Source organism: Nyctereutes procyonoides, unplaced genomic scaffold (genome assembly GCF_905146905.1).
Source record: "Nyctereutes procyonoides isolate TBG_1078 unplaced genomic scaffold, NYPRO_anot_genome, whole genome shotgun sequence".
Lineage (NCBI taxonomy): Eukaryota > Metazoa > Chordata > Mammalia > Carnivora > Canidae > Nyctereutes > Nyctereutes procyonoides.
Genome location: NW_026575044.1, coordinates 2,039,564 through 2,065,928, shown reverse-complemented (window position 1 = coordinate 2,065,928; position 26,365 = coordinate 2,039,564). Strand labels below are relative to the sequence as shown.

General features: G+C 37.1%; 1 protein-coding gene across 4 annotated transcripts in view; it reads right to left on the bottom strand.

The window, feature by feature from the left end:
* The window catches only part of NME7 (NME/NM23 family member 7), a 261,270-nt gene that overhangs the window by 189,181 nt on the left and 45,724 nt on the right, over positions 1 to 26,365 (bottom strand). For all 4 annotated transcript variants that reach the window (XM_055323525.1, XM_055323523.1, XM_055323524.1 and 1 more), the window contains exons 2-6: positions 26,102 to 26,209; positions 25,185 to 25,351; positions 7,504 to 7,614; positions 4,101 to 4,151; positions 1,232 to 1,439 (exon numbers count right to left, since the gene is read on the bottom strand). In XM_055323525.1, coding sequence (XP_055179500.1) covers positions 1,232 to 1,439; positions 4,101 to 4,151; positions 7,504 to 7,614; positions 25,185 to 25,351; positions 26,102 to 26,104 — 540 coding nt within the window. In that variant the 5' untranslated portion in view covers positions 26,105 to 26,209. The remainder of the gene's footprint in view (positions 1 to 1,231; positions 1,440 to 4,100; positions 4,152 to 7,503; positions 7,615 to 25,184; positions 25,352 to 26,101; positions 26,210 to 26,365) is intronic.

Below are 26,365 nucleotides of genomic sequence, written 5' to 3'. Positions count from 1 at the left end.
AGTCCTCCACTTAAAACCCTGCAATACCTCCCAGTTTTCCTCAGAGAAAAAGCCAAAAATACTACCATGGCCTACAAAACCATGTGCTATCTCCCCTATTTCTGTGACCTCATCAGCCCCTCTTTCCCTCACTCCCACTCAATTATTCTGCCTCCTTTCCTGTTAACTGAATGACCAGGCAAAAATACACTCTTCAAGGAATAGTAAGATGGTCAGTGAACCTGGGATACAGTGAATAAGGGAGACACTACTTGGAGATAAAGTTGGGAGAAACAGACGGGAATCAGATCAGGTGAAGCTCTGGAAGCTTGTGATTCTATTATAAAAGAAATAAAAATTCACTGAGGAGTCTTTAATAATTGAATTTTTAATCTGATTTGTTTTTAAAAGATCACTCTTGGCCTAGTTAATTTTATGTGAGCAAGGTAAAATTTTTATAAATTGAGTATAAGAGGAAAAGAGGAAAAGAGAATTAGAAGAATTACTACTATTTTGCAGTAGTTCAAACAAAATATAACAGTGACCTAGACCACAACAATCAGATTCAAAGGCTAATTTGAAGGAATTGCTAAAAGGATCTTTTGATGGAACTGTAAGGAAAATTCAATTATTAAAAAACTGTCTAATATTATTTTAACGAAAGCATGACCAGACTAAAAACCATCTTACATCAGCTGAGAAACTTGTGATACTAAGAATAAACTTGCAACTTCATCAAATCAACATCAGCATAAACCCAGTATTACGCCTTATTTATATGGATTTAAAAATAAGAAATAATTGTAGGAAGCATAAAGACTTTTTCATGAACACTAGCTCTGTACAGGAAAAGGATGTTAAACTTGAAGATGGTGTTAGATCTGAGTCAAAAATAAAATATACTAAATGATGTTTCCTTTCTGAATATTTACTATCGATAAGCTGGTCTCACATTAAGTCAGTAATTCAAACATTGATGAGCCTGAATAATTTAAATGACTTTGGAATGTAAACTGAGATGACAAGTATTTTAACTGGAGAATACTTATCTTGACCATGACCAGGTTACCCGTTCACAAAAGAGGCATATTATTGAAACAGTTTAATCCTAGGCAAAGGGTCAAAGGTTTTCTCTACTCCTTGATCATCTGTATAACCTACCCGAAGTCAGCCATGACAGATTTCCTCTTTACTCTGACATAAAACATCTAACAAAACAAAAACAGAATTAAAATATTTTAAAACACCTTACTCTGGCAGCAGAAGCGAAAGAATCAGGGCCATGAGCTGCATTTCTTATGCCATCTGTTCCAAAGAGGGCTCTCAGGCTTCCAGGAGCATCTGTACGTGCCATACCAGAGTTCGCAGGTCCAAGTAGCCTTTTCCACTCACATATAGCATCATCTCTTAAAATCTCCATGGCGATAGTAGGACCACTTGTAATAAACTGGATAAGCTCACTACAAAATAGATAAAAGCTTGATTTGCTTCATTTTTCTGTCAACCTCGTATTTCTGTTAATAAGGATATATTACAATTAGAGTATTTCAACACATACATTAATATTATGATCTCAGAACTACCGGATATAGTGAGATATGCATTGGCAAAATAAAATTTTCATAAGTTGAGTATCTTGTGGTAGTCTGAGTCACTACAGATCATTAGCATTGCCAAATCATTTACCATTACAAAAAAAAAAGATATCAGTGTTTCATTGAATTTAATGCTTTTCCAATTGCTCTGAAAGGTACGGAAGGATCTTCCTTTTTATTTTCATGTGGTTTACCACTGAAGTTACATAAAATTGCATAATAGTGAAAATGATGAGAGTGGTCTTATATTTACAGTTAGAATTTATTTTTGTGTAGATTAGAATTCAAAGAATGTCAGTAAATGTTCAGTCAATAAACACTGAGTTGGTCTTAGTGATAAAGAAAAAACAGACATTAATAGGTCTTGGGAAAATATCCTTTTATTTTTGATATTTATATTTGATATTTATGAAAAAATATCCTATAAAAGCTACTCTGGGATATTCTTATCTCAAGTTATTAAAGAATACATACAGGTTCTTGATTAAAAATCCAGCATTGGGGATCTCTGGGTGGCTCAGCGGTTTAGCGCCTGCCTTCGGCTCAGGGAGTGATCCTGGAGCCCCAGGATTAAGTCCCACATCAGGCTCCCTGCATGGAGCCTGCTTCTCCCTCTGCCTGAGTCTCTGCCTCTGTCTCTGTATCTCTCATAAATAAATAAATAAATAAAATCTTTTTTTAAAAAAAATCCAGCATTGAGTCACAGTAACCCAAGCCATGAAAAGCAACAGTTCATTTCCCTCTGCCACTTCTGTACATGCACAAGGCAACAGTGACAAATTTAACCGTGAAATAAGTAACACCATTCCTCCCACAGTGTTGGGCAGGGACAGAATACTTTTTAAAGTAAGCCTATGCTTCTCTCTCATCCAAGCTATAAGAGAGGACAGGATTCTCCTGGAGAAATCACACAGTATGACCCTTTTATACCTATTAATTCTTGATTGTTTTATATTAATCATTGACTCCCTTCCATACCTCTTTTTTTAAATCATTTCAATTCATTTTGAAGAGGATTTCTAAAAAACAGGATGTACAAAGAAGTATTCATAACCTCCATTCTAAAAGGCCCACATGACCTCTTCATACATATTCTGCTAGGCCTTAGCAGAAAAAAAAAAAAAAAAAGGAAAAAAATAGATTTAAGGAATCAAAATCAAGAGAACAAATCCATGTTTATCCATTCAATAAGCACTTAACAATTACCTACTACAAATCAGAATATTCAGCGATATCCTTGCCTCAAGAAACTTATAACCTAATGTCCTGTTAATACAGATTTCTCAAACACATAGTAGATTAAGCCTGTAACCTGAGTGTGGCATGTAATAATGCAGAGAATGGTGTGCCTCATCATAAAAAATACTGCTTTATGAGACTACCTCCAACAACTATAGCTACATCTTTTGTTGTGTCTTTCATTAATACCAGAAAACTAGTTAATTCATTCATTTAATAAAATTTACTGCATGCGGGCAGCCTGGGTGCCTCAGTGGTTTAGCGCCGCCTACGGCCCAGGGTGTGATCCTGGAGACCAGGGATGGAGTCCCACATCAGGTTCCCTGCGTGGAGCCTGCTTCTCCCTCTGCCTGTGTCTCTGCCTCTCTCTTCCTCTCTCTCATGAATAAATAAATAAAATCTTAAAAAAAATTTACTGCATGCTAATTACATATAAGACATTAAATTAGGTACTGTTATATAAACATAAAGCAAGACTACAATAAAGAATAATTTCCAAGAAAATTATATATTCTAACAAGGCTTGGGAATATTTTATACTACTTGATTTAAACTAATCTCTAACATAATAATTTTCTCACACACAATTTTAAAAAACTCTATCATATGCAGGATACCAAATAGCATGTTTATTATAGCAGCTTAGTATCCTTCTTTATTAGAAATGTAAGCATTTCTTTGTCAATAGTAATTAATATAATTTTCACAATATTCACTTAAATTTAAATACATCCCAAATATTTAGAACATCAGTTTCTAACATATATTAGTTGCTCTATTTCAAGGAACAAAAGTATTAGTGAAAAAATAAGGGTTCCGTTAACATCGTTTGATGTACACGAGAATGCCAAGAGCACAACAAAAGCACTCAACCCAGGGGCACGTGGCTGGCTCAGTCATAAGAGCAATGAGCCCCATGTTGGGTATAGAAATTACTCAAAAATCTTAAAAACCATTAAAAAATACTCAACATAAAATATAATTATCACTATTTTAATCTACTGAAATCTAAAAAGAAAGCTATGACATTTATAATTTAAATAAATTATCCTATTTGCTTCTGATTATAGTTTAAGATATTTAATTATGAAATAAAAATCCTAATCTAATAAAAGGACAGAAAAAAACAATTCTTAGAAAACAGTTCTCTACAGCTGCAAGATGTTGCTACGGTCCTTTTGACAGATGATTTCCATGTCAAAAATTTCTGAATTGTAAAACTACGATTCTTTAGTTTTTTGGGATATCCTCCATTGAAAACCCATTTGCCCCAAAGTCAGCACCTACTTTAAAAAGGGCCTTGACTGATGATCTATATGAAAATCTGTTGCTTCTTTCCTGAAAAATAATCAAAATGACAACAGGTAAGAATTATATTTTAAAAATTATTTTACTAAAATATTTTTGCTTGCATTAATAAAATAAAGATGAAATCCTGTATTTATTTGATCCGTATGTAAACTGATTAATGACTTTTCACCAAATATTCTACTCAAATCCTCCCACCTTTCAAATTTTTTGCTATTTGAATATCTATTAAGATGTAAAATTACAATGAATGTAAGAGGCACGATTTCATTTTCTGCTCACGTTCATATCTACAATCTTCCTTTGCACCAGCATCTTTAACATTCTTGAAACAAAGTTTAACATTTGACCAATAAGAGTTATTTGTTCTTTAGATATCAAATAAGTTACATTTAAAAAATGCAAAGCTATCTTCAAATTCAAAATTAGTCACTTTCTTCTTCAGGTTTTTAACTTGAAAGGGTAGACTAGAATTTAATAGTTATAGTTTTCTCTCTTAGATCTTGTGTGTTTAAGATCTGCTTGACAAGTTAAGCATATCAATGTATTCTTATTGGTTATTAATGTATTAAAAAACAAATGTTTTAACTGATATCACCAGAAAAGGGAGGGTAACATGGAGGAATTCAGAATTTAATAAGGGCAATAGGGATTTATCTTTTGCATCTATACTCCCACAAAGAATATCTACAGAGACACTGAAAGGATAATGGCCTTTAAATTGATTAGCTGAAAAGTCTAAACAACTTTTTAATCAAATCAGGTATCTCTCAAACTTGGGACAGTTTTATAGACTTTAAGCTGAGCTCACAGTATGTGACAAATGTATCTACTTTTTAAAACAGAGAAGTTCAAGTGTCCTCTAGCAAAGGATTATCTTTCATGCGTAATAATTTAGTATGTAATATTTCAAGATCTTACAGGCCTACTACAAAATGAATCCACATAACAAACTCTATCAGGGCATTCTCTTATTCAAACCAAATATACTTAAATATTTTCTTTGGCTATGAAGAAATTATGAAAGTATACTATGCAAATATGATAAATAAAATTCATCCCAAGAAACGAGAGGGGAAGAAAACTCAGGTTTCTAGGCCTATTATGCCAACATTAAATTATTTTATTTCTCACTATAATATATTGAAATAGGTATGATCTCCTACATTTTACATATGAAAATAATGAAATTCAGCCTGATTACACAACTTGGATGACGGGGTTTGAACCCAAATCTCTGGCTGCAAACCTCTGTTTATGCCCTTCCTGTTACATAAAAGCTGAGCTAGTTTAAAGAGAAAAAAATCATAATCTTTAATGTTGATGAAAAGAAAAATTTTAATTATTGAAAATGTTTCATTGTGGGACACCTGGGTGGCTCAGTGGTTGAGCATCTGCCTTCAGCAAAGGGTGTCATACTGGAGTCCTGGAATCAAGTCCCACATGGGGCTCCCAGCAGGAAGCCTGCTTCTCTCTGCCTATGTCTCTGCCTCTCTCTGTGTGTCTCTCATGAATAAATAAATAAAATCTTTTTTTTTTTAAAAAAAAGCATTTCATTGTTTTCCTCTAACATGTCACTGATCCTATAGTTACCTCTATTCAACATACAAAATTGAAATCTAGATGAGAGTTCTTAATTTTCCTATCATCCTTATGCAATTTCTCCCTTAAAAAGTCGAGGCGGAGAGAAATATTAACATGTGCATCACCACCAAAGGGAGTTTTTTGTTATTGTTTTGTTACATCTTGTGTTTTTATAAAGAAACTATTCTCCCACAAAGATTTATCTCTTAATGCCTTCATGAAATATTTACTTGGTGCCTACCTTGAATCAGGCACTAATCCAAGAACTAGGAAGTACAAATTCAGATGGAACTCTGCTGGTGCTTTTCAGATACTGTCATGAGGGAGGAACTGACATTTGAGAAAATGAGTTTAGCAAAGATTTAAGCCCTGGGAGACACTCCTCCACAGGTGTCCAGACTCCTAGCATGTCTTACTGGGTATCAAGAACACAAAGCCCCAACTGCCCTTTATCCTAGCCTGTTCTCAGAGTTTTGTTTACAGTGAGCAACTTTTGAGGGATGAGGTCACGTTTCTCTTCAGTACAGAGAGCAGTCTTGTGTATGGTTGCTAATGAAACAGTGGATAACCCAAGTTCAAAGCTCCTCAGCTTTGATGCAAACTATGTATACAACATATATGTGGATCCATATCATAGTATTCCCACAGGACATGGAGGCAAGAAGAACCATCATAAGCATGATGCTCATGCTGCCTGCTGTACCATAATAAAGTCTTTTATCTCTGACCCAGATGTCCCACATCTTCTGCCTAGCATACATGAGAGTAAAAGACTAACTTACTAGCTTTGAAGTTGGGCAAAATCTAAGACTTGATAGTAATATTAATAAAGATGTATGAGGTACTATAAAAAATTAAGGAAGCAGTTAAGTTTTCTTGGGCATCTTTATCATGGGGAGTTTGATGCCAAATTTATCAAGCAGTAGCAGCGTAGAGACATCAACAATTTTTAATCTCACTAAAACTATTCAAAGTCATTTCTCCAGAATTCAGCCCCATTGCCTGCTATGAGAGCAAGCATTCTTGATATACACAGAAATAAGACAATTAACTACTTACAAAGGGTCAAGACCTCAGTTCCACTAAATAATAGTATCACTAGTATTACTGCTACTAACAATAATAGCTAACATAGTCTGTGTCATATGGGGCAGTTGCATTTTTGGCTCTGGGAGAAAAGGAACGGTGAATGGATAGCAGTAGATAGTCAATACAGCTTTTATAAGTCTAATCTCTAGGAACCTTAACAAAATACCTTCACTTTTACCACAATAATGACATATATTTAATTTGAATTTTCCCCCACGTAAGGTCTTTCAGTTTACATATATTCTAGAAAGCCAGGAGGCTTATGTTTCAAAGCGCAGAATCTAGAGCCAGACTGCATGTAACTGCACTACTTACTAGGTGTATGACTCTGGACAATTTTCTCTGCACCTAATTTTCTTCATCTGTGAAATGGAGATTTTAACCATCTATATCATAAAGTTGCTATGAAGGTTCTGTGAGTTTAACATATGTAAAGTGTTTTTGAAAAACCCCAGCACATAGTGAGTTTATATAAATAAATAATGGGGCAGGTACAATCTCACAATTCCTATTTGCTTAGACTTCAATCATTATTGATTAATCTAATAACCTGGTATCATATTGTTTTCTCATTCTAATAAGATTACTATTCTATTCTTTGCCACTCAGTGAGACGTTTTTATTATAAACAATGACATGAAACATAAAAGATGATTTAAGAAAGAAGAAGGACTAGACTTTATGTAACTGAAAATGATCAACAAATTACCTTGAAAGCATCATCATTTTGAGTTTGGTTATAGTAAATCCGGCTTTGTTTATCATTTCAATTATTTCTCCAGCTTTTGATACTGCATCTGGTTTAATCAGAGCTAATGTTCTGTAAGAATATAAAGAATAAGTTTGAAAATAAAATAGTTTAGTTTTTACTTATAATTCCCAAGCAATAGCAATTCCCTTAACAATCATCCTAGATCATCAAACATCAAAATGAATCATAAAAATAAGTATATTAAAGGTCTCTGAAATATTTATACAAAGCAAGCTTACTATTTTTCCCAGGAAAATAAAAATTATATACCCAATCTAAAAATAAAAGCTGAAAGTGAAAAAAAAGTTAAAATTGTCATGTTTAATACACCCAAATTAATGTAGGGAAGGAAAAATACTTCTTTTACTTCTTAAGTGGTTCCAGCTGCACTAAGAATTAAACATACAGGAGACAGATTAACAGGAGAAAAATCCAAAGTTTTTTTTTTTTTTTTTTTTTTTTTTTTTTTTATAAATTAATTTTTATTGGTGTTCAATTTACCAACATACAGAATAACACCCAGTGCTCATCCCGTCAAGTGTACCCCCCAGTGCCCGTCACCCATTCACCCCCACCCCCCACCCTCCTCCCCCTCCACCACCCCTAGTTCATTTCCCAGAGTTAGAAGTCTCTATGTTCTGTCTCCCCTTCTGATACTTCTCACACATTTCTTCTCCCTTCCCTTATATTCCCTTTCGCTATTATTCATATTCCCCAAATGAATGAGAACATACACCGTTTGTCCTTCTCCGGTTACTGTGGCCAAGTTCAAAAAGGGTGTTGCCTGAGTTCTCCTCTGGGATTTTGATGGAATCTTGTCTCACATTTAGATCTTTCATCTATTTTGAGTTTATCTTTGTGTATGGTGCAAGAGAGTGGTCCAGTTTCATTCTTCTGCATGTGGATGTCCAATTTTCCCAGCACCATTTATTGAAGAGACTGTCTTTCTTCTAGTGGATCGTCTTTCCTCCTTTATCGCATATTAGTTGAGCATAAAGTTCAGGGTCCACTTCTGGGTTCTCTGTTCTGTTCCATTGATCTATATGTCTGTTTTTGTGCCAGTACGACACTGCCTTGATGAACACAGCTTTGTAGTACAACCTGAAATCTGGCATTGCGATGCCCCCAGATATGGTTTTCTTTTTTTAAAATTCCCCTGGCTGTTTGGGGTCTTTTCTGATTCCACACAAATCTTAAAATAATTTGTTCTAAGTCTCTGAAGAAAGTCCATGGTATTTTGATAGGGATTGCATTATACGTGTAAATTGCCCTGGGTAACATTGACATTTTCACAATATTAATTCTGCCAATCCATGAGCATGGAATATTTTTCCATCTCTTTGTGTCTTCCTCAATTTCTTTCAGAAGTGTTCTGTAGTTTTTAGGGTATATTTTGAGAACCATTTGAATGGTAAATGGTTCTCCAACCTTTTATTTTCAGGTTGTAGGTGTCCTTCTGTCTAAAATGAGTCTCTTGTAGACAGCAAATAGATGGGTCCTGTTTTTTTATCCAGTCTGAAACTCTGCGCCTTTTGATGGGGTCATTAAGCCCATTCACGTTCAGAGTTACTTGAACTTCTTCTTAAAGGGGAGTTTTAAGAGTCCCCCTTAAAATTTCTTGCAGAGCTGGTTTGGAGGTCACATATTCTTTCAGTTCCTGCCTGTCTTGGAAGCTCTTTATCTCTCCTTCCATTTTGAATGAGAGCCTTGCTGGATAAAGTATTCTTGGTTGCATGTTCTTCTCATTTAGGACCCTGAATATATCCTGCCAGCCCTTTCTGGCCTGCCAGGTCTCTGTGGAGAGGTCTGCTGTTACCCTAATATTCCTCCCCATGAAAGTCAGGGACTTCTTGTCTCTTGCTGCTTTAAGGATCTTCTCTTTATCTTTGGAATTTGCAAGCTTCACTATTAGATGTCGAGGTGTTGAACGGTTTTTATTGATTTTAGGGGGGGATCTCTCTATTTCCTGGATCTGAATGCCTGTTTCCCTTCCCAGATTGGGAAAGTTTTCAGCTAGGATTTGTTCAAATACATATTCTGGCCCTCTGTCCCTTTCGGCGCCCTCGGGAACCCCAATTAAACGTAGGTTTTTCTTCCTCAGGCTGTCGTTTATTTGCCTTAATCTGTCTTCATGGTCCTTCAATTGTTTATCTCTTTTTTCCTCAGTTTCCCTCTTTGCCATTAACTTGTCTTCTATGTCACTCACTCGTTCTTCCACCTCGTTAACCCTCGTTGTTAGGACTTCTAGTTTGGATTGCATCTCATTCAATTGATTTTTAATTTCTGCCTGATTGGATCTAAATTCTGCAGTCATGAAGTCTCGTGAGGCCTTAATGCTTTTTTCTAGAGCCACCAGTAGCTGTAGAATAGTGCTTCTGAATTGGCTTTCTGACATTGAAGTGTAATCCAGATTTTGTAACTCTGTGGGAGAGAGGGCTGTTTCTGATTCTTTCTTTTGAGGTGAGGTTTTCCTTCTAGTCATTTTGCTCAGTGCAGAGTGGCCAGAAACAAGTTGTATTGGAACACGGGGGAGTATCACTGGTCCCTCTAGCTGGTCTTCTGGGGGAGGGGCCTGTTGCGTTGATTTTCAGGTGTTAGCACTTGGGGGAGCTGCTCTGCCCCTGCCTGCTGCAGGGCTCTGCGGGGGGTTGTTTACCCTGCCAGGCCCCAGGAGGAACAGCAGCAGTTGCTATGGCAACTCTGGAAGCCTGGATTCAGCCTCCGCAGGAACTATGGGGCTCGGGGCTCTCGGCTCTCCGTCCGCAGGGCCTGGAGGCTCCGGGGCGGGGCCGCTGATCTGCTCAGCTCGGGGCAGGAGCGTCCTCGCTGTCTCGGGCCCTCCCGGCCTCTGCCTGTCCCGGGGGAGGCCGGATCCTGGGCTGTGTCCCGGCGCCCTGTGCTCCGGGGCCTGCGCTGTTGGATTCGCGCTCCCGCCCCGCAGCCCCCTCCCTGGAGCCGCTCCCGAGCCCCTCCGAGCTGCTCCGGTCGGTCCCTCCGGTCCCTCCGCGCGCGCTGCAGCCCTTAGGGAGCTCGGAGCACTCTCCTGCGCTCGCAGGTGTCTGTTAGTGTCCCCGGGAGCCTGAGGGCATCCCCGCTCTCCTGGGTCCTGCTCCAACTCCCTGCGAGCCCCTTTCCGCCCGCCCGGGAAGGTTGGTGCAGCTCCTGCTCCTCCGGGACGGGGCTCTCCTGTCCTGGGGACACTCGCCCCGGCCTCAGCCCGGCTCCTCGCGGGGCCCCTCCCCCTCGGAGGCCTTTTGTTCCTTTATTTCTTTTTCCCCGTCTTCCTACCTTGATAGAAGCGTGAACTCCTCTCACTGTAGCGTTCCAGCTGGTCTCTCTTTACATCTCAGGCCGAATTCGTAAATTTTCAGGATGGTTTGAAGGTTATCTAGGTAATTTGGTGCGGACAGGTGATTTGGGGACCCTGCTCTTCCGCCATCTTGCCCCTCCCCTCAATCCAAAGTTTTATTACGTGTGCATGGAGTCCCAAAAATGAAATTGAGACCCAAATAAATGACCAAAACTGGCAGTTTTTATACTTCTTAGACAGGGAGACAATAAATTTGTGAGGGATTGACAGGATTAAAAAAACAGATGTCTCAAAACTGTGAGGTAAGCCCCACATTAGGTATAGACATTTCTTAAAAATAAAATATTTTTCTAAAAAACAGATGTTTAGGAGCTTTAATTAGTAAAGAATTCTAAACAGAATTTGGACAGAAGTAGCAGATTAGAAAGTAACAAGGTTTGCTTCTAAAGCTAGGTAGGCTTCAAGGTTCCTCTCTCTTATGATGTCTTTTTACTTCTTACTACAGAGAGAGTACCTTTTACATGGGAGATTTATTTCCTATGTTCAGGGGGACAGAAGAGACTCTGAGTGTCCTCCCGCTGGTGGTTTCTTTAGTAACTCTTATTTTAAATAATCAATACATCAAAGTGGCACATTTTTTGTATATGTTTTTATTGGAGTTCGATTTGCCAACATATAGCATAACACCAGTGCTCATCCCATCAAGTGCCCCCCTCAGTGCCCATCACCCAGTCATTTCATCCCCACTCCCATCTCCCCTTCCACTACCCCTTGTCGTTTCCCAGAGTTAGAAATCTCTCATGTCCTGTCGCCCTGATATTTCCCACTCATTTTCTCTCATTCCCCTTTATTCCCTTTCACTATTTTTTACATTCCCCAAATGAATGAGACCATATAATGTTTGTCCTTCTCCGACGGACTTATTACTTCACTCAGCATAATACCCTCCAGTTCCATCAAAGTGGCACATTTTGAAGGCACCCTGCTCTTGGTCCCCATATTAAAAAACAGCAGTCTTTAAAATTTCTATTTCTTAGAACACATTTTATAAAAGAGGACAAATCTTTAAAAAGTTGCATTTAATATATTATGAATTTGATTTTTGGTCTCTTTGACTTTAACAAATGTATGCTATGCAGTGCATCACTGATTTGGAAATAATTATAAATTCTTCTTTAAACACTCAAGCATAGCACAAGGGATGCACATAGAACCAAATGTCTTCTTACCTGGCAACATATACAGATGGCGAGTATCATGCTAACTTTTAAACTCACACTTTCCTCCAAGAGGATACACAGGAGCAAAGCACTATCCCCACCATGAAGCCCCAGAATTAGTAGATTTTTGGTGATGGAGATCACCTGAATGCCCTCATTCTACTGATGTAGTAACTAGGCCCAAAGAGCTAACATGCCAAAAGTCACACAGCGCGTCAGTCACACCTTCAGGATAGAACACTCCCCTCACAAGACATCCAGGTCTGCACTCTTTCCACACCATGAATAATGTCACACTGAGTATTATCAAAAGGGAGCATAATCACAAAACCCTCAAGGGTAATATTTGCAAATGCAAGATAAAAATCAGATCAGTTGGAGAAATTCAGTTTATAGAACATGTAAAATTATGATAAAGAACTCCTGTCATTTTCCCTTCTTTATTCCCAGTTGTTCTGACACACTAGCATTAATTCAAGGACTCCATCTAAGAAGCATAGCTGGCTTTTTTCCCCTATGAGAACAGGCTTGACTGAAGATGTAACAAAAATATAATTCAAATACCTTTACTTACCACTGGATGTGACTCCTGACTGGCTTTTAAAACTTTTAAATAACAAAAATTGTTCATCTCAGTTTGTTTATTACAAGCTATGCCAGACAATCCTTTCCTTTATTTTAAAGGAAATGAGTAACTGACAGTACTTTATATTGTATAGCTTAATTGAAGACGGAATTAAAACTCTTCACTTTTTAACTCTCATTATAACACATTATACTCATATTATAAACCAAATTAATCCATAAATTGTTTATGCTAAACTCTGGAAGAAACTCTGTGAACCACAGCTCTTAAAGAAAATATAAAACACAGCAGCAGTCATCAATTTCTATGAACAAGAACCATCGTGGAAAACACAAAACTGACGAAACAATTTAAAATACAATTTCATTTTCTCTTGAAATGCTGACAGGAGGCAAAGGGCTGATTACTCTAAATAAATTTGCCTATCATGTCCTCACTGCTTAATTGTTCAATAGATAATAATTAAAATTTATTCTATACACAAAATAAGACAGGCATGAAGAATCATGTGTGTCATTTAAAAGTAAAGACAGCACACAAAGAAACAATAGGACCACAGAAATACATTCATAGCGCCACTGTTCTCTATTGCTGTATAACAAATTACAACAGCACACCAACCTGCCAACAGGGTTAACGTGGGCCAAGTTTCTGCACTCCTTGTTTGCTGACCTAAGTCCCTTGGCTGTAGCAGGTCTAACCTACTTTCCCAGAGATTTGCAGATCGCTGGCCTTGAAAAGTGAAGGACCAGACTTTCCCAGAAGATAAGCCCTTACCACATTTGAAAACAGCTGCCACTGATGCCAGCAAGTCTGTTCATGTTGACACAGCTAACCACTTGGACAACCTGCAGGTTCTCCATGTCACATCTACCATTTCCTGTGCCTTCCCCTTAAAGACCCCGTGGCTTCACTGGGACAGAGAAGATGGGCTTTGAGAATTAGTCCACCATCTTTTCAGGTTGTCAGCTTCCTAAATAAAGCAACCTTTTCTTTCCCACCGTCCCTTGCCTCTGAAGCATTGATTTTTGAGTGGTGAGTGGCCAAACTTGATTTGGGAACCTGTTCTCTATCCAGGAACAAAACCACCCTAAAATGTAGTGGGTCAAAACAACAATTTCTCAAGATTCTGTAGGTGACTGGGCAGTGGTTTCACTAGGGATCATTCACACAGCTGTATGTGGCTAGCAGGTCAGGTGGGACAGCAAGGCTTCTTTTTCCTCATGGGCTTTCATTCTTAGGAGGCCACAACAGGTTTCTTCATATATAGCCACATAAAATCCAATGTGCAACCATTTATCAAGCATCCTCTTGAGACATATTTGCTGGTGTCCCTTTGGCCAATGCAAGTCACATGGTCAACTCCAGAGTCAAAATGAGAAAGGACTAGATAAGGACATGGATACCAGGAGGTGTGATTCACTGGGGCCCCTGCTGTGAGGATCTGCCTCTGAGTGATCCTCTCACCAGGCATAGAGCATGTATTGTAGGATTCAGCAGGAGATGCTCTCAAAAGAAAAGAAAAAATATAAAAATGTTATTTTACATTAGAGCTTCTTAGCAATGGAGAGTTGAGAAAACAGTCTGGCCAGTCTTTGCCAAACTCAGATAGAACACAGAATTATGAAAAATAACAGTTTTCACAGAGCCATGCAAAAAAATATGTTCTCCATACACCAACAGTCTCTGGGCAAAAATTGCAGCAAATATGTCCAGGATAAAGATGCTGTATAACAAACATCCTAGACAGCCCAGTGCTATAGTCTTTTTGAATGCTATCCACCTAAAGGAATAGATTTGTAAACTTTATATTAATTTATGTAAATATTTCAAAAGTTATGCATATCAGCCTTAAGCATATGAAAACCCATTCTACAACATCAAACCAAAGCCAAATTTGTGGTTTCTTTTATGTTTTCTTTGCAAGTGTAAAGCATGTGTTTGCCCCATGGATAAAGGAAAATAGTCTCAGATAAGGCACCTGTAGTTCAGAGGAAACCGCTCTGAGCCAGAGCTTTGGATTGGTAACAATGGCAAAGTTATTCAGAGTAGTTCTTCCACTGAAAACTACAAACAGTGGATAAGATATTTTTAAAACACTTTTTAAAGCAAAAATAAATTGACTAGACACTAAACAATTATGAGTACAAAAGTGAAGGAAAAATGGAGACTCAGAAAAATGAGAATGATAGTTGCATCTTAACCTTGCCAGCGTTGCCTTTGTCTGGCTAATCTGAACTTTAATCTGTACCACTTTAATCTGTACCACATGGGGGAAAGGGGAACAAAACCCAACAGAGGATTCTCCCCATAATAACTTGGGACCAAAAGCTACACCCTCAGGGTGAATCAGAAAGAACCACGCCTTGCATAGTCTGGCAGCATAAGGTCACATCACTTACGTAGTCTGGGAACTTCCAATTTTGCCCTTGGGTAACTATCATCCAGATTGCTAATGCCTCCAGACAAAACTCAGAAGTAAACACAATTCCACCCTAGAAGGGGACTTCATCCTATACCTCAAATAATTCATATATAAACATACAACGCACAGATATCACACACATATATACATCCACATACATCCAGACATGCGACGACAATCATCACACAAAGATAACCACACACACATAACACACACAGTGAAAAGGACCAACATAAGGGAGAACCAGAAGACACAGAACAGAGAGAACCACAAATAGTTCAGCTATTGGAATTGTCAGATGTAGACTGTAAAATGACCATGCAAACTATGGTTAAAGGGAGGAATGGAAGGCAAGCTGCAAACATCATCAGGCAACAGAAAGTTGAAGCTATCAACAATGGATACTTAGATTTGAAAAAGAATCTATTACAATAGCTAGTGATAAAAATACAAAAATGAAAATAAGAACCAAATGGTTTGACAGAAGACTAGATGAAACTGATGAAAAAATTTTAAATAAATTCAGAATGAAGCACAGTGAACAAAATAACAAGACATAGATAACAAAGTAGTTTCAAGAATGTAAGCAAAATAAGGACATTTTCAGCTGAAAGAGTTCTCTATCAGTGGACACACTCTACGGGAAATTCTAATTTAAGCAAAAGTAAAATAATACCAAACAGAATGTCTGAGATAAAAAATAATAATACTAAAAGCCCAAGAGTAGTGAAGTCTAATTGTTAATTGATTATATAGAACAATAATAATGAGTCATTAGGTTCAAAAAAAAAAACAGAAAAAATATACCACAAAATTGGCATGTAATTCAACAAGGCAGAAAATTGAGCTAAACTGTTCTGGGATTCATATACTTTCAAGAAGGAAGATACTAATATTGGTAAACTCTAGGCTTTGATAAGTTAAATACACAGCTGTAGTTTCTAGGGTAAGAACTAAAAATATAAAAAAAAAAGAATATACACCTTTCAAACAAATATAAAATTGATTGAAACATCTTCAATTAATCCAAAATAAGTCAGAAAAGGACCAAAAATAATAAGAACAAAACACACAGGAGAAAAAGCACAAAATCAGAGGGCAGAGTTAAACCCAACTATATTGTATGTGCATTAGTGTAAGTGCTCTATAATAAAAAGACAAAGATTATAAAACTGGATTTCTTTTTTTTAATCATTCAATAATTATATCACACTGAATTAAAAAAATAAATATGTTATTTAGAAAAGGCACATTTAGAATAGGACACTGAAAGTTTGAAGGTAAAAAGAATGGAAAAAGGCACACCATGTAAACATTAACTAAAATAAAGCCAGTGTAGCTATATTGCTATCAGACAAAGCAGACTTTAAGGCAAAATGCATTGCTAGAGATAAGAATGATATGATTCTTATAAGAATAATAACTGATTCAACCTACCAAGAAGATAATAACAATTTTAAATCACCTAGTAACATACCCTCAAAATTATAACATAAAAATTATAACATAAAAATTAACATAACTACAAGGAGAAACAGACAAATGACAAATGTAGCAGGACATTTTAATCAAAACTTGGTAATTGATAGAATAAGCTGACATATTAGCAAATATGTGAAAGATCTGAACAACATAATTCACAAACTTGACCTAATGGACACATATAAAATGACAAAAAACAACTATGGATTAAACATTCCTTCCAAACACACTAAGTTAACTATGTACTAGGCTAGAAGCAAATTTCAACCAATTTGAAAGACACAAAAATCATGCATGGTGTATTTTCTAGACACAATTCAGCTAAAGTTCAATACAAAAAGGGAATAAAAAAATCTTCATATGTTTAGAAATTAATAAACATATTTCTAAATAACTACTGAATCAAAGACAACTCATGAAAATTAGGAAATATTTCAAAGCAAAATTTTCAAATTTCACATTAAAAAAGTAGAATGGTTTTAAGCAGTATTTAGAGGGAAGTTTATACTCTTATTTGCATATATTTAAAATACTGAAAATTAATAGAACATATAATACTCAAACCAGTAACAGCAGAAAAGAGGAACAAAGAAAACGTGAAAGCAACTATCAACTTCAAATTGTATACAAAGCAAAAGTATCATTAAGGAAAGAAGGTGGAGTGCCTGGGTGGCTCAGCGGTTGAGCATCTGCCTTTGGTTCGGGTCATGATCCTGGGGTCTTAGGATCAAGTCCTGCATTGGGCTCCCTGCAGAGAGCCTGCTTCTCCGTCTGCCTATGTCTCTGCCTCTCTCTCTCCTTCTGCCTTCTCTCCTAGAGAAGGAGAAAGAGAAGGAGAAGGAGAAGGGGAAGGAGGAGAAGAAGAAGGAGAAGGGGAGGAGGAAGAAGGAAGGAAGGAAGGAAGGAAGGAAGGAAGGAAGGAAGGAAGGAAGGAAGGAAGGAAGGAAGGAAGGAAGGAAGAAGGAAGGAAGGAAGGAAGAGAAAGAAGAAAGAAGAAAGAAGAAAGAAAGAAAGAAAGAAAGAAAGAAAGAAAGAAAGAAAGAAAGAAAGAAAGAAAGAAAGAAAGAAAGAAAGAAAGATAGATGGATGAAAGGGGCACCTGGGTTAGCTCAGTCAGTGAAGCATCTTCCTTCAGCTCAGGTGATGATCTCAGGGTTCCGCAGGGGGCTCCCTGCTCAGTGGGGAGTCTGCTCTCCCTCTCCTTCTGCCCCTCTTTCCTCCTCCCCACTTGTGTTGTCTGCTATCTCTCAAATAAATATTTTTTTAAAAAAAGAAAGAAGGTGAAATAGAAAAACATACTTTATTTTTTTTTAATTTTTATTTTTTATTTATTTATTAAAGTCACAGAGAGAGAGAGAGAGAGAGAGAGAGAGAGAGAGGCAGAGACATAGGCAGAGGGAGAAGCAGGCTCCATGCACCGGGAGCCCGATGTGGGACTCGATCCCGGGTCTCCAGGATCGCGCCCTGGGCCAAAGGCAGGCGCCAAACCGCTGCGCCACCCAGGGATCCTGAAAAACATACTTTAAAAAAAAGGGATGGTTTACTACCAAGAAATGAAGGATAAATTCCAGAAGAAAAATGATTTCAAAAAGACAGTTTGATATTCAAGAATTGGTAACAAATGTGTAGGTAAACCCAAGCATACATCACTGGTACCAAAAAAAAAAGACTACTATGCAGGCAAAAACCAAATGCCCAAAAAAACAATGAAACTATATAAATTGGAAGAAGGAAGATTAGAGCTAAAGTGTTTTAAAACTCTTTTTTAAGACTACAAAACGGTCAAGATATTACAAAATCCTGTGAAATGTAAGTTAAATACGTATGAAAAAGCTTCACAGCTAACCACTAAAGAAATAGTATAGAATAATGTAAACTCAAAACCAATAGAGAATACAGTAGGTAGAACAACAGCCATCCAAAAATGTCCATGTCCTAATCTGTAGAACCTATGAACATATTACCTCACATGGCAAAGAGACTTTGCAGATTTTATTAAAATTATAGGCCTTGAGATATGGAAATTACTCTGGATCATTCCTATGGGCCCAGTCTACTCACATAAGTCCTTAAAATCAGAGACTCTTTCCTAGCTACAGAGAACCAGAGAGATGTCAGTGTGAGGTCTTAGCCTACCATGGTTAGCTTTAAGAGGAAAGAGACCACAGCCAGGGAATGTGGCTGACCTCCAGAGTCTACCATAGAGCCCCTACAAAGGAATGCAACCTTCCCAACACCTAGATCTTAGCCTAATGAGACCTGTGTTAAACCTCTGATCTACAGAACTATAAGATAATAAGTTTCTATTGTTTAAGCAACTGTAATTTGTTATGGCTTCGACAGAAAACTATAGAGGGGAAAAAAACTGAACAGAGGAAAGACACCTCAACTAATAAAAAAGAAAAGCAAGAAGAAAGAAAAAATAGGAAAGCACAAAAGTAAAAATATGTACAAAAATACCAAAAACACAACATACATAAATGTACTTGCACTAATCTTACTAATGAAAGTAAGGAGGTTTTCAACTGAATTTTTCTTTTAAAAAATGCTATATACCTACCCACATAACATAACATGACTGCAAGAAAAAAGGTGGCAAAAAAGACATTAATTAACCCAACAATTTATCAACTATTCCAAGATACCCAAGGCTGGAGGAAGCCTTGGAAAGATAGCCAAGGCTGGGGCTGAAAAGAAAATTCAACTCTAATCTATCAACTAAGAGCCCTCTGACTGAGAATTATAAATAAGAAGGCAGAATTTGACTTCATTTTAACAGAAAAAGAAATCTTAACTTCCCCCTGGGAATTTAATAATGAGAAGGCAATTTTCATGGCATTATTTGGGATACAGTTATGCTGTTGTTGCGGCTATCATATAATCAATAGTAAGTAGTAAGTCATCTTAACCAATGAGACCATAGTTATGTGAAGATGAGCAGATGATTAGGGGGTGAATTTTTAGCAAGGCCTTGGTAATTGAACTATATTATTTAATGCAATTCAGTGCCTTTTAGCAGTCAAAACTCAGCTGTTCACTAGAATGATGTGTAAAATAATGGGAATTTGTACCAAGGGAGTAGTTTTCCAATGTGAGAGCAGACTTGAACTGATATTCTGCTGGTCCTCTCCTCTGAGAAGTAGCCTTGGTCTGCTCAAAACTGTTAGGCCAACTGGCTTTAAGAAATAAAACTCCATGAAGGGGAATATGTGTGTGTATCCTTGCTCCTCATAAGTAATAAGTGACTTCTACTCCATTCCCAAGAGATGCTCCCTCTCTCCACTCTCTTCAGTTGCCCTACCCTATCTTCATCTCCATGATGTAGGCTACATTTAAGGGTTTCTGATCATGTGGCCCTACCCCTTTTCTCTCAGACCTGCAGGCCCTCAGGCAGGACATAATCTACAGTTGTCTTCCAGCTTCCACATGGTTAGCACAATCACCTATAGAGAAGCTTCTCTCTGGCGCTTTGTCTCTGATGCTCCGTGGGCTGTGAGGCAGGCACAGACCCTGGGCATCTCTGAAGGTTTGCTCTGCAGACCCCTCTCTCCCTCAGCCAGGCCCCGTGGTCAGGACTGGAGAAGGAGTAAGATCAGGGATGGATGGGAGAAGTAGGAAGATGAAGAAAACCTCAACTACTTTCAGATGTCGGTCATCATGGACAGCCTAGATAAAACCTATACTTTATTTTGATCTTCTTCTGGCTCCAATGTCAGGGCTCCATCTGTTAATGCTCTGGAGACTAATCGATCTCAAGAGATCACAAGAAATTTGTACTATGTGTATTCACATTTAAACAAAAGAACCATAAAGTAACAATTCATTACTATCTAAAATTAAAATCGTATCAACTATACTTCAATTAATTAAATTAAAATCAATTAAACTGATACACTGACAACTAACAACCTTTATCTATTTGATGGAAGGAACTTTAAAAAGAGAATGATTTTAAATTAGCTAAAAGAGTAAATTGTATGTTAAATGCTCTTACCACAAAAAAAGTCAAATTATAAGATAATAAAGGGAGCAGGAGAAAACTTTTGGAGGTGATAGACAGACCTATATTCCTTCATTGTGATAATGGCTTGGTGGGAATATATCTATCTCCAAAGTCATTAGGTTGTATGCATTAAATAGCTACAGCTTTTTAATGTCAATTATATCTCAAAAAAAGAGATTTAAAGAAAGAAGCAGGTAGAAATGTGAATCAAACGTCATATGTCTATAGTCTAAGGGAACTGGAAAGCCAAGGTTGGAGCCCCTGGGTGGCTCAGTGGTTAAGCATCTATCTGCCTTTGGCTCAGGTCATGATCCCAGGGTCCTGAGATCGAGTCCTGCATCAGGGTCCCTGCAGGGAGTCTGCTTCTCCCTCTGTCTATGTCTCTGACTCTTTCTGTGTTTCTCATGAATAAATAAATAAAATCTTTTTTAAAAAAGCAAACAAGCCAGCCAGCCAGCCAGCAAGCCAGCCAGCCTGCCGAGGCTGGTTTGAGAGCTGAATTGAATTATACTGAATTATCTGCATAGCTGCCTCAAAATTAGCTGATGGGCAAGAAAGAGATCAATTTTACGTTTCCCTCCTACTATTTCTTTTTGGTGTAAAGAAAGGAGTTGAGTATGAGGAATATAACAGGGATATAATGAGCACATAAATTATCCTTGATACCATACACACTGAGAAGGAGGATGAGTTATAATTATTACATAAAGGTTATTTCTACAGGATCATGATAGACATACATGTATTTCCTCATAGGCTTGCTTACATTTTTGGTCATTTAAATGAAACAGGACATTTTTTTAAACTCCTGAATTCTGAAGAAGTTTATTTAAATCAGCCAAATGTTTGCTGGATTTACTAGCCCACATGCAGTTAAGGAAGACTCACAAGAGAAAATGGTGAAAAAACAAACAAGAGAAAATGGTGGAACAGTTTAAGTCAATAAAAAATATAACACCGCATATGTTTTCATTAATTATACTTATAAAACTCAAATATTTAAAATCTGTCTTCACATCCTTGAGTTCCTCCTCTTTTGAAATCAGTCCCATTCAATAGTATTTACCAGCATATTAATTAGAAGCTTAATAGAAAGAGAATGATTTTGAGTCAAATGAAACAAGGTTTACTGGTTCCCTTGACTTTCTAGCTCTGTGACTGTGGCCAAGTTACTTAACTGTTCTATAACATAGAATTAATGACATTCACTTTAGACAAATAAAATTAATATATTGGGGTGCCTGGATGAATCAGTCGGTTAAGCATTTGACTCCTGATTTCGGCTTAGATTGTGATCTCAGGGTCATGAGGTTGGGCTCCATACTCAGCAAGGAGTCTGATTGAGAGTCTCTGCCTCTGCTTCAACTCGTCTCCCCCTCCCTCCTCACTGCTTGCTTATTCACACACACTCTCTCTCTCAAAATAAATAAATAAATAGAATTAATATACATACAAATTATAATTGCTACAGGCATTATTGTCTTATTTTGATTGGGTCATACTATCAACTTTGTCTCCCTAATTCATTTACTTTTTCTAGTTTAAATGAAAAGTTAAAGTAGTCTTGAACTGAGACTCATATGAAAAGTGCCTATCACACGCTTGGCATACAGCATGAGCTCAAAAAAATCAAAGCTATAAACATTGATTACTTGCAAGTAAAGGAATTATGGTAGATGTTTCCTTAATCCTATAAACTTTCACCAGCTCTCATAACAATGAGAGACTTCTATTTATCTAACATTCAAATTTGTTTTTCCCATTTCAGAGTTATTCTAGGAATGGCCTTTTTTAAAAAAAAATTATTTTATTTATTCATGAGAGGCACAGAGAGAGAAAGAGCAGAGACACAGGCAGAGGGAGAAGCAGGCTCCATGCAGGGAGCCCAACATGGGACTCAATCCAGGGTCTCCAGGATCACACTCCGGGCTGAAGGTGGCACTAAACCACTGGGCCACTGGGGCTGCCCTGGCCTTTTTTTTTTTTTAATGAGGCATTCACCACCCCTCTGATCCATCAGAGAGGTGTACTAATATCCACAGTGAGCACCAGACCACCTTGAGAATTATAAAGGGCTTGTGAAAGGGCCACAAGGGGCTTGAAGGAAGTCACAGAAAGAATATTACTTATTGGAGTTACACAGATGTTATATAATCAGCTAGTTATTCTGGTGGTAGATTTTAAAAGATAGTTAAACAGATTTTTTTTTCCTATCAAATTAAATGGTATATGGAGCTTTTTATATAGATAGGCTTACCTTCCACTGTGTTCCCTACTTTTAATTTTACAATAATTACTCCACAATGCAAAGAATCTCCTAAAACAATACAATATGTATGGCAAAGAAACTGAAGCCAACAAAGATGACAAAAGAACTGAAATTTCAATTTAAATGCAGTCATTCTAGCCTCAAAAGGTTGCAAACTCATAAATGTAGTGATTGAAAATTAAAAAGCCACCTTAGTAATACTGAAAATTGACATTCAGAAGAAAAACATTAGTAAAAAGCAATTGTTTTCAGTATAGCCTGATTTTCAGCAGCATCTCCAACATTTTTGGTCTCTCTTCTAAATCAGAACTGAGTAAAAGTCAGGATGACAAATGCAGCTCTGACAAACAATACAGAGAGAAGACTAAGGAGATACCTCTGAAAGGCACCATGCTGCAGTTTCTCTGCATCATAGGGGAGTCCACATGCACATGCAGCAGAAGGGAGGAGAGGAGCTGGGGAGGCCAGCCAGCCAAAGCTCCTCCTCCAGACTATTTTCAATGAAGTAAACTCATTCATTCATTCAACAAGTCTTTGTGGGGCATTCTTTGTGAATAATTTACTGTTTGGGCATCACAATGATGGTCTTCAGAGATACAGTTGTGAACAAGACAGACAAGTTTCTATGTCTCACAATTATGTTACTTTTTTGTTGTTTTTGTAACACTCTTCACTTGATCAGTCACTATCAGATATATATTACATCAGTGTATAAAGCTCAAGAATAGACAACATTCATTACAATCTATACAAAAATATTTTTTATACAAAAATATCTTTGTCGGGATCCCTGGGTGGCGCAGGGGTTTGGCGCCTGCCTTTGGCCCAGGGCGCGATCCTGGAGACCCGGGATCGAATCCCACGTCGGGCTCCCGGTGTATGGAGCCTGCTTCTCCCTCTGCCTGTGTCTCTGCCCCTCTCTCTCTCTCTCTCTCTCTCTCTCTCTGTGTGTGTGTGTGTGTGTGTGTGTGACTATCATAAATAATAAATAAAAATTAAAAAATATATCTTTGTCAACCAGATCAAAGGTCATCATTTGTAAACAGGGAGGAAAGGTTTTTAAAAGGCAAGACTAGATACTAAGTTTTAAATTGTTACTCATCGATTCACTCAGGTAACACAGGTAAGGTCCTTGTAACGTGTAAGGAGATGTGCCAGGTGTCAGAAGACATGCTAACGAATTGAGGCCAAAAGAATGCAATCATTTTCCAGGTCCTCTAATTCTCCTATGATTAAATTCTCCCATTCTTAATTCACACTGAACTGTGGGCTTCATCCTGCCTTTCCTCTTGCCCATCAGCAAGCTACTTAACATCTCCTCCAACCCTCAATCCTCCCACCTGCAAAGTGGAGCTAATCATAATAGCTCCTTTTTTATTAGGTTGTCACAGGACTCAAATAACCCATACAGATAATTTTAACATTATGCCTGATAGAATGATAGCTAGCCATCACTGAGTGCTTACCATTATTACTATTACTCTACTTCTATTTATCTCGCATATTTCTTCCTCTTCATACTTACTGTTACCATCCTAATTCAGGCTATTTTACTAAATCAAAGTTAAAAAAAAAATTTTAACCACCAAACCAGTCAAGTAGAACAATGGGCTCTTCCCACAACATGACATACAACTTTCTGCCTTTGAACCTCTGCTTACACTTATCCCTCTGACCAGCATTTCCTACTCTTGATCTAAGTGGGCAAAATCCAACTCATCTTTCAGGATCCAGCTCAAAAATCTTCAGAGCCTTCCTTGCTCTTCCACAAGAAATTACTTTTTTTCTGTTTCCACTGAGATTATGGACTATTTTTCCCCCATAAGCCAGGTTTATCCTATACACCAATACTTCTTATATTCAAACATTCTCAGTTCCCAGTTAAATGCACGTAGAAGAAAGATGCAGGCATTGGGGCACCTGGGTGGCTCAGTGGTTGAGTATCTGCCTTTGGCTCAGGTTGTGATCCCAAAGTCCTGGGATCAAGTCCCGCATCAGGCTCCCTGTGGGGATCCTACTTCTCCCTCTGCCTGTGTCTCTGCCTTTATCTGTGTGTTTCTAATAGATAAATAAGTAAAATCTTAAAAAAAAAAAGATGTGGGTATATAAATTTTTTTCCTTCAGAAAAATAATCATTGCTGAAGACTATGGCATCACTTTGTTATCTGAGTGAAGAGCAACTACGGAATCTACTCTTCAAAATCCTAAAAATGTTATAACACTGAACTGGGTCACTGACTTAGAAAAGTATCTATGCTGTAAAAACACAAGATAGAAACAAGAAATTAGAATTTTGTACCTAGACATATATAACGTTTTAAGAATGAAGAAAAGATTTTCTTACTTTTCTTTCCTACTGCCCAGTTGGCGAGCTGTATATTGATCCCCATAATCAATTAGCACCAGTTGTCGAGAAAAGACATTCACTTTGTTGCCTATAAATAAATCTTCCAAGTGAAGATCATCATATTTAGTTCGCTTTAAAAAGGTGCGGTGATTCTTTACATCATGCTAGAACCAAAAACAATAGCACAATAAGACAAATAATTGTCAATAGAGAATGTTAATCTTAGTATAAATTAGAAATGATTCTTAATTTTGCTTTATTAAACATAGCTTACATTGTTTTGTTTTTGCTACAAATACAAATCATAATTTCTTTTATAACCTCCGTATTTCCTAGTTGAATCCAGTAATAACATAAAAACTTATTACAAGTTTAATACTTTAAAAATGAATAGAAAATCTGTTTATTGCTAAATTATTTCAGCAAATTAGTGCTTGTGAAATCCCAGAAAAATTCCAAATTTCTACTTTCTTGCTTACACAAAATCCCGATACCAAAGAGAGCTACCTGTAAAGCGTTTGCTAATAAAGAGACACAAAGAAATAAGTGGGACTCTCTTAACCTGATCTTCTTCAATTAGACTTGTAGAGATAACAGCTTTCAATAATGGTGACATATTTAGGACCATGATCATCTTTATCTATAACCAGTTATTGACTATTGCTTAATCTAAACATGAATAATCTCACTTCAGTTTTTTAATCCAGAAATATTAATTACTATTTGACATGAAAAATAAAGGTACAACGTTATCTTCCTGTATTGTAATTATAATACCAAAAAAAGAATTCCTATTAAAAAAAAGAAAAAATACTTTTTTTTTCAAAAGCAGCTATATAGAAGGCAATCCTATTCCTCTCCCTATCCCACCTTTACTCCCTTTGCTAACTTTTGAGGAAAAAATGCTTATTTACCATTTCAACAGATCCATCCCCTGGGTAAAATAAAAGCTCGTAACGTCGAAAAAGTGAAGCATTTGGATCATACCACTCTGCAATGAAAACGAACCTTTCACCATGATTCTGCAAAGAAAGAAGAATTTTAACATTAACATATAAAATATAAGCACTCTAGTATAAATCATATAAGTTGAAAGCAAGACCTAACCAAATATTTCTAACAAATAAATCTGTTGCTACTTATTATTCTTTCAATAATACATTACTTATCAACATACC